At 38.4% G+C, this 9,533-nt stretch overlaps 1 protein-coding gene across 1 annotated transcript in view; it reads right to left on the minus strand.

Annotated features, from left to right (window-relative positions):
- The window catches only part of LOC136005965 (uncharacterized), a 28,306-nt gene extending 22,711 nt beyond the window's left edge, over positions 1–5,595 (minus strand). Inside the window, 2 exon segments of the mRNA XM_065663860.1 lie at positions 2,311–2,361; positions 5,502–5,595. Coding sequence (XP_065519932.1) covers positions 2,311–2,361; positions 5,502–5,595 — 145 coding nt within the window.
- Positions 5,596–9,533: the final 3,938 nt, after the last annotated feature.

Here is a 9,533-nt window from a genome sequence, read left to right on the forward strand (position 1 = left end):
CAGTGTCATTCTGGGTGAATCTCTAAGAATGTCAATTCAGTACTCTGTAGCAAACAAACAAGTAAACAAAATGCTGGGACTATTAAGACATTAACAGAAAATGTGTTTATAAATCCTTGGCAAGGTCACATATTGAATGTAGAGTTGAATGTGTAGTGGTGATCAGCAACCTGAGAGGTCTCCTCATGACATAAAATACATAAATTAGGCCACTTTGAAAAGCATGCAGCCATCAGGATGCCATTATAGAAGCTGATCAGATTAATGGACGGAGAATGTAATGGAAGAATGACTATGCACCACTTCTCATTATAGGAGAATCAGGAAAAAACTGGTTTGTTTTTGGCTTGGGTATTAAAAAAAAAAAAAAAAAAAAAAAACAAAAAACAACTTGAAATAATATGTTGTAACCACGCAAAAGTACCTAGCTTTTCATAACACACAATTTACTTATGGAATTCTACCACCAGACGTTGCCTAAAGAGATGCTTAAAATACAGTTATGGTGAAAAAGTGATTAAAGAATTTAATGAGAAAAAGTCAAAACACTATTATAAACAAATATGCAGATACTACTTTTAGATTAGGAGGTCCCCAAACTGCAGTTTGATAGAATCTGGTAGAATTTACTGAAAAAAACATCACTATCTCTTTACCCAGTTTTAATACTCTTCTTCAAAGCATCAACTGCTAGTCGTATTTGAACACAGGGCACTGGGCAGAGACAACTAAGAAGTCTAGAAGTTGGTCTAGAAGGTAATTTTTCTCCCTAGTAATGTAACTGAGGTTAGAGCGATAAAGAAGGTACTTATTGATATTACGGAAATGAAAACATTTTAAATTTTCAGAAAAGCATAGCTGCAAAACTCATTGCATTTAGTATTTTACCCTGTAGCAGGCTGTAGGCATTTTTAAAACACAGTACTGATGCAGCTATTACTATTTCGTTACAATAACTCTATCGCTGCTAAACTATTTTTCTACTCTTTCATTCCTAAAGCTTTAATAGCAGTCTCTATTCCCCAGTTTTCATCACATATGCTGGTATACCTCATCTGTGTAGCAGATCTCTCCCATAGTTGCAGTGACTGTGTGAATACATGTTTGAGAAGATTTTTGTTTTCATGACGAGTCAAATACACTGAGTCAACATGATTTTTGATCATTCATCCTTAAAATGTAGTAATAAGTAACCTGCTAATAAGATTAAGGTGAGGGAAAGGCTGTGGACCCCATTTATTTGGATTTTAGAAATGCATTTGACACTGTCTCCTAGCTTTCCCTGGAGAAATTAGCTGTTCATGGTCTGGATAGGTATATTCTTCACTAGGTTGAAAACTGGCTGGATAACCAAACCCAAAAAGTGGTGGCAAATGGCATCACAAGTAGTTGGCCACCAGTCTTTAGAGGTGTACCTCAGAGCTCAATAGTGCCAGCGCTGTTTAATATCCTCATTGATGATGTGGATGAGGGGATCGAATGTACCCTCCATGTATTTGCAGATGACACCAAGTTGGGCAGGAATATTGATCTGCTGGAGGGTAGGAAGGCTGTGTAGAGAGATCTGAATAGGCTGGATCAGTGAGCTGTGGCCAATGGTGTGAGGTTTAACAAGGCAGAATTCTGATTTCTGCACTTGGGACACAACAACCCTACACAACAACACTACAGGCTTGGGGAAGAGTGGTCAGAAAGCTGCTCAGTGGAAAAGGACCTGGGGGTACTGACTGATGGGTGAACATGAGCACTTTGTGCCCAGGCAGCCAAGAAGGCCAATGGCATGCTGGCCTATATCAACAACAGTGTGGCCAGCAGGGCCAGGGCAGTGATTGTCCCTCTGTACTCAGCACTGATGAGGCAGCACCTCAAATCCTGTGTTCAGTTCTGGGCCCCTCACTACAAGAGAGACATTGAGGTGCTGAAGCAGGTTGACTGCAGCAATGAAGCTGCTGAAGGGTCTACAGCACAAGTCCTGTAAGGAACTGCTGAAGTCACTGGGGTTGTTTAGTGAGAAGGCTCAGAGTGGACCTCATATTCTTTACAACTACAATAAAAAAGGAGGTTGTAGTGAGGTGGAAGTTGGTTTCTTCTCCCAAGCAGCAAGCAATAAGGCAAGAGGTAACTGCCTCAAGCTGTGCCAGGAGAGGTTTAGATTGGATATTAGGGAAAATTTCTTCACAGAGAGGGTGATTAGATATTGGAACCAAAGACTGAAATTTATATCTGTATCTGTTGTGGCAAAATTCACTTTTATTTTAAATGTGTTTATTATTCTACTTGACAACAGCAATCATGTAACAATTGACCCACTGTCATCATTTAAGTGTTGGTATAGATTATGGGAACAGCCATGAAGGCGACCTGTAATAAAAAAAGACCCCTACACAAAACTCACACCTTATGAAATTGTATTTTAACCAGTTTAATTATATCTGGAAGGAATTTACTTAACCTGATGATATAGTTACGGCCTTCTTATCCAGGCTCTAAGGCCACAAAATGTGTTTCCGAAAGAGTTTTGAGTTATTTTTTAAAATGCAGCCTGTTCTTCACAGAGTGAAACAACATTGGCAACTGTATCAAGGTGATCAAGCAAATTCATTTATCTAAAAGATGACCAAGTACAGAAGAGAGTCTGAGGAACGGTGGTAGAGCCAAACTGCCATTAAAAGTAGCTGCGAATTGTTCAGTTCTTTCCTTACCTCAGTTTCCCAGTTGTAACTAGTTTTGGAGGATCATTTTCTTTAGATAATTCCATCTGGGGCAAGTGTTAAGAATGTACCACTCATAATGATCATCACCCTGCATTTTTGTTTGTTCTACATAAAACTTGGCCAGAAAACCAAATAGAAACAGAATTTCATACACCTAAGAATCAGATTTTGAACACTGAGAATCTGCTTCTGCATGTGCTCTAAATGCATACACCCAGCACTATGTTCTGCTTTACCTAAAAAAGGAAAAAACAGCATATCTTCTGAAATTAATGAATACATTTTCTTTTGAGTCTATAGTAGGTGTACTATTTTTCAATTTGTAGCATAACATCTTCCCATACACTGGGGAGTAATAGTAGGCTATACATTAAAGAAGAAAGAGGTGTGGGTCTTCTAAAGCCCACACTGAGTGGCAGAAATTGTTCCAATTATGTCACAAGGATTCTGGTAAATCTTCATTTTCTTCTATCTGAAGCCTACTCCTGTAAGAGGATATTGTTTCAGCGAAAAGAAAGAAAACAAGGAAAGCAGAAAAAAATTACCAGCATGACAGAATTTTCAAAGAGCACTGAAGAAAAGTCTTGGGGATGAAAAAGTGCAACAGAAAAGTTAAGGGAAACATTTCCACAGAGACCTATAACCTCTAGTAAAAAGAATAAGTATAGTCTTGTGCGTATACCCACCTTGATGTTGCTTTCTGTAAGTTTTATTTCATGTATAAAAATAATAATATTATTTATTTTACTCAGACAGTGTTTCATGTGTTTGTTCCCACATGTTTTGTCTGTGGGCTTGATGGATCTTTGTAGAAAGTATCTGGCAGACAGCTACATGAATGATTTGAGACCACCTAGGACACTGAGGTTCTGTCAGGTCTGCAGTTTTGTGTCCCAGGACAGTGAGGTTGGCAACTGGATTTGAAGATAAAATATAACCTAAATGTACCAAACCTTTTGAGCAATAATGCACAGAGATTCTTACGGCATTTTCAGCAATGCAGAAGCATAGTATCTTAACACAGTAACCAAATGACATGAAGAATATCTAATGTGTGTAGTTCATCATCTTTTTCTTCTGCTTCTCAAAAAGGAAAATAGTATATGCATTATCTTGCAATGTCTTGTATGCCTTACAAAGTTTGGTTTTATTAATGCTAAGAATCTTGTGTTACTAAAGATTTAACATTAAGAGATAGAAATCCTACTCTAATCTCCCCTCTCACCAACATTTTGGAAACTCTCTACCCCCAGGCCTTCCTGCCCCAGGAGGCAGACCTGTACCTGGAGGTCTGTACCTTTGCAATAATAAAAGTCAAGGAGCAAGGATTTACATTGCAGCTAACATTTCCAAGTGTCCAACCATCACTCTATGCTACATATTGCTGTTTGTCACTGAAGCTTCCCAGCTGTGATTCAGTATGCTGTTGGTGCTGTCCTGGGAAGGAAGGAGAGAGAGAGGTGGCAGTGGTTCTCAGAGGCACAGCTGGGGTTTGTACTCCACTGATGAGCTGGTGGCATAATGCCCTCCACAAGACATGGCTGTTCTCCAGACTCAGAGATAAGGTGTAAGGCTACCAACACAATGTCTAGGAGAATCTAAAATGAAATGTTTTTACAGACGTATTCTAATTTCTGAATCTTCCTTTTGCTATATTAGCAGAGTCAAAAGCACAGTACACTCTTTCCTGCCTCTATTGTACCTTATTTTGCCTTAATGAAGACTTGCCACTTAATTGAAAGGTTGTTGATCCAGGCCAATTTAGTACACGAAATTGTAGCAAAACAGTGTAACTAACCCAATCATAAGAGAAAATTAAAAATGTTCTGTTAAAGCATTAGTGTGAAAACAGCATGCGTTATAGAAGAAATGTTAACCATGATTTACAAGTGTTGCCTAAATTACCATGGCTTTCTCCATTTTTTGCTTTCTATTCTTCATAACACACCTTATATAATTGAAAGGGGAATGAAAAAAGAATGTCAGAGACCTAAAAGCTGTTATTAGCAATGTTCAAAGAGACAGGTGTTATTTTTTTCTATCCAGGAAGTATAGACTGTGAAGGAACCCCCTAATGGGAAGGTGTGTGGCAGATCCCAGAATATGTGAAGATGCTGTAGGTAGTTACTATGTCTCCAACAGCTAGTGAGAGGAGGTGGAGTACACTGTTTGTACCCACATTGTACCTAAATGTCACCTGGTCTTTTTTTGTGGAGGGACAGCTTATAGTAACTTCCCAAGCTCCTATAATCTGCTTTCGGGGCTCTGGATAGGAAGCTGATGTACTAAACCCTGGCTTAGTTCTTTATTCTACATCCAGTGCTGAAAACGCAGACACAAAAGAGTGAAAAAGCCTTCCCAGAATATCCACTCTGGATATTGCTCTCATGGACAACTCTACCAACTGATCTCTCTCAGAAATAAAGTTTATTTTAAAGCTTCTAAAGGCTCTTGCCTCCACTGCTGTGATTTGAAAGCTTCAAACTATATTCAGTATGTAAGTACGTAATTAAAATAGGCACAACTTCAAAAATAGCTCCAAATAAACCAGAAAATACCTACCTGAAACATCTGGGGAAATTAATTTGTTCTTCCGAAAAACCTATTCTTTCACCTTTAACCGAACAATGTTTTGAACTTTGCCGTAACCCTTCTCTGTAGATATATCAGTTCAATTTGGTTTTATGGGCATGGGTTACCACATAAAGAATGAAAATGTACACAAATTCTCCCTGTTGCCTGTGTATAGTCACTACAATCCTTCTCCCTGTAATGGAAGTATCTTACCTGATGCATTTGCTTTGTACCACAAATAATGATACTGCTGTGTCACAGTCATCTGGGGAGTCACCACTATTCTTTCCACTGGTGGTGTCTCCATTTTCACAATTGTCCTTGAGACCTCCCCAGTTGCAGTTTACCATATAAAATGCCAGTTAATTCCAAGTAGTTGAAGCTAGATTCCTGAAGGTGCTGGATTCAAACACAAACTGCTGTCTGTAAATAAAATCTCATTGGACGCACACATTATTTAATTGGCAGCTCTGCTGTTGGATTATATATACATGTACAGAAAGTGATTTCTAAAATCCACACTGTTTACTATACATGAATGTCATTAACTTACATTTCATTCTAACCCTAAGGAGTCATTTAAACCTCTTGGGTGAATCCACATTTATGAGTGCTTTCTATTGTGTGTTATTCATCCACTGCATCGTGAGAGCTCTGAAGCAGACAGAAAACTGTAAATATGTGTGTAAGGGTATGAAAAAAGCTTCATAGAAAGCATGATTCTGTAACATTAATACTGCTAGTATAGCAACCTACTCCAGGAATAAAGGAATTAAAAAAAAAAAATAAAGAAGAAAGAAATTGTACAGAGTAAAGCACAGATGAAGAAGATAATGTCAAAGAAAGAAACAAAACTTGTCTAATGCAGGAGCTGAATATAGTAAATTAACACAAAAACCCAGGGGAGAGGCTGAGAAGAAAGGATCACTGAACAGCTGTAGCATCTTGCTCTGGGTGAGGCTTCTGGATCCTGGAAATCACCCACTGCCTGCATCCTGGTTGCTTTCTGTGAGTTGTCTCTGTTCCTACATGTTTCTTGAGGTGGCTGTTCATGATAGAAGATTTTGACCCTTATCCATCTTAAATCATTTCTTTGCAAAAGCTGCCATTTACATTGCTTACATGCCTCATGCTCAGGTTAACAGTTCAAAATAAAACCTAGAAATGGTCGTTGTTTTCAGCTCCTACCTTAGCCTAACCCTTCAGAATCCCCTTTCAGATCTGAGTAGAAGCAAAATAAGGATTATAAGAAAAAAAGCTGTAAATTAGCCAAAGCTATTTTAATAATAAACAGATAACAAGGGTAAGAATAATATATTTGGATGGCTCAAACACTTTTCAAAGAGAAAACTTTTGGGGAAAAAAAAATGTAATTAACAGGGATGAAGCTGATTGAGCCTTAAAAAGCTTTTGCTACATTGAAAAATTTTGGAAAATTCCATTTTAAATTCAAGCCAAGATGATTTTTCTTATTTAACTTTGGGATTACCACAATCAAAATATCAGCTATTGCCTTGCTGCAAATTTGACAGATGGCTACTAGGAGATGGACCTTCTTCCCAGGATCCTAGAAATCCTTCTTCCTGGATCCTGGAAATCACCCACTGCCTGCATCCTGGTTGCTTTCTCTGAGTTGTCTCAGTTCCTACATATCATAGGAAGAATTAAAAGCTTGAAAATATTCATTCCAAATCACAAAGAAATTAAAGTCAGTAGTGCAGCAAAACCTATTTAGGGTACCTCTTATTAGTGTGTTTTTAGCCACTGGGTAAAAATAAATTGAAAACCAATACCTGGAGCCTGTCCTTATGCTTTCCAGTCCTCCTGAGAGATTTGGAAACAGTGTCCCACTCCTGTGCAGTGTATGTGTTGCTGAAGCTTTCTTTCCTCTGCAGCTGTTGACTTGGAGCCAACAATCTTGGAAATCCTTCCCCTGCCAAATAACCCATTGATCCTGAGAGCAGCGTAACTTCAAAAGACCTCTTCTGTATTGACCAGACCCCGTCAGATAGTGGCCGATGCTGTACCTGCTGACTACCTCCTCGCTGCTGAGAAGCTCAGCATGGGTGAGCAGTGCAGAATGGTACAGCTAAGGGTAGGCCTAAACGAGAAACCGTGAAACACGAAACCTTCTTCAGGCAGTCTTTGAATCGGTCATTCTCTTCATATTCAGTTATTTTTCAACAGTGCAAGTTGCTCTCTAAAATTTTAATTCTCTGCAGAGAAAATGTGCTTTTAATTGCTAACAAATATGTCAGCAGATGTGATCTTCCCTGATAAGAGTTTAGCCTAGGGTATACTTTTATGTCCAAGTTATGATCTCATGATAAGGTAAGTTTATAGTGGATTTTGACACATCTCTTTAAACTCTGTAACAGTAACACTATCATTTCAGGTGTTATTTATTAATTTGTAATAAAACATAATAAATATTACTGAAGTAATGGGGATTTTTTAAAACACTGTTTTGAAAGCTGTCTTGAATGTCAAATAGAATGCATTTTGCATTATTTCTGTATAAATTTATTGAATTCAAACTTTTAAATAAATCTTGCTATATCTAATATCTCTTATCAAAGCACAAAACCCCATTATCTGATTATAAGAACCTCAGAACTCACTGTCTTCAAATTTAATGGACTCCTGGTGCTTTTTTCCCTGCATAGACTGTTTTTAAGACATTTTACAGTATTTTATACATTATAAATGGATTCCATTCTTGGCTTAGTAATTCACCTAATGGACAATGGATACAAAAAAAACCTCTAACTCCAGGGACATTAAATTGGTTCTAAACTCTGAAAATTACAGCTTTTACAAAAAAGAAGAAAATACTAAAAACATGTCTAATGCAACACTGCATCTCGTTTTCCACTGCCTTCAGAATATGTCTAAAAGCTCCTAAATTTCTTAATGACACAATACGTTAAAATTGCATTCCTTTATATTTAGATCTCTAAAACATCTTTTCTTTTTTTGCAACCCTGAGGAGATCCACCAGCAAATGGAAAAAAAGCATGTTTGGCATTCCAATAGCTGGGAACACAGAAAGCTTCTACGTCTGAATTTGGGTAAGCAGCAGCACATGAAGGTACATACCATGACACACAACTGCATTGTGAAAGTAAGTCTACTGTAAAGAGCTTCAGAGTCTTTAATCTGAATCATAATTCCTTCCTTTGGGCTTCTGCTTTACGAGGTTTCAGTAGGCAGCAGTACAACAGGTGTAGTAACATGTCTCCATCTGCTGCTCTTTTCCCCACCCCTCAGCAACGCTCTGGGATCGACTTTTTGACCCTATATAGCCTGACAGCAACAAGAAGCCATGGAGAGAAGAGAAAAATACACCCTTTACTTTCCCCAGTAATCTGTCTTGATGCAGCAAAGGTATGTGGGGCAGAGGGAAGTATGTCTTCCTAATCTCTGCTGCTAACCTATGGCTTTCTAAAGCAAGGGTGTTTATAACATTTCTATAGTAAAAAAAACCACCCCCCCCAAAAAAAAAAAAAAAACCAAATGAAAAAACCCACCAAAACCATAAAAAACCAAACACAAACAAACAAATTAAAAAAAAAAAAAACAAAAACAAAAAACCAAGAGACAAAGACACACAGAAAAAGTCAATCTACAGAATCTATTCAAGTTAGGAAAAAACTATTTTTCAAATATCTGCTACTGGGGGTCTAGACAAGTATATTAGATAGATAGATAGATAGATAGATAGATCATAGAATCATAGAATCATAGAATCATAGAATCATAGAATCATAGAATCGTTAGGGTTGGAAAGGACCTCAAGATCATCTAGTTCCAACCCCCCTGCCATAGGCAGGGACACCTCACACTAAACCATCCCACCCAAGGCTCTGTCCAGCCTGGCCTTGAGCACCATCAGGGATGAAGCATTCACAGCTTCCCTGGGCAGCCCATTCCAGTGCCTCACCACCCTTACAGTAAAGAACTTCTTCCTTATATCCAATCTAAACTTGCCCTGTTCAAGTTTGAACCCATTACCCCTTGTCCTATCACTACAGTCCCTAATGAAGAGTCCTTCTCCAGCATCCTTATAGGCCCCCTTCAGATACTGGAAGGCTGCTATGAGGTCTCTTTTCTCCAGGCTGAACAGCCCCAACTTCCTCAGCCTGTCTTTATATGGGAGGTGCTCCAGTCCCCTGATCATCCTCGTGGCCCTCCTGTGGACTTGTTCCAGCAGTTCCATGTCCTTTTTATGTTGAGGACACCAGA

The sequence above is a fragment of the Lathamus discolor genome, chromosome Z, assembly GCF_037157495.1.
Source record: "Lathamus discolor isolate bLatDis1 chromosome Z, bLatDis1.hap1, whole genome shotgun sequence".
Taxonomy (NCBI): Eukaryota; Metazoa; Chordata; class Aves; order Psittaciformes; family Psittacidae; genus Lathamus; species Lathamus discolor.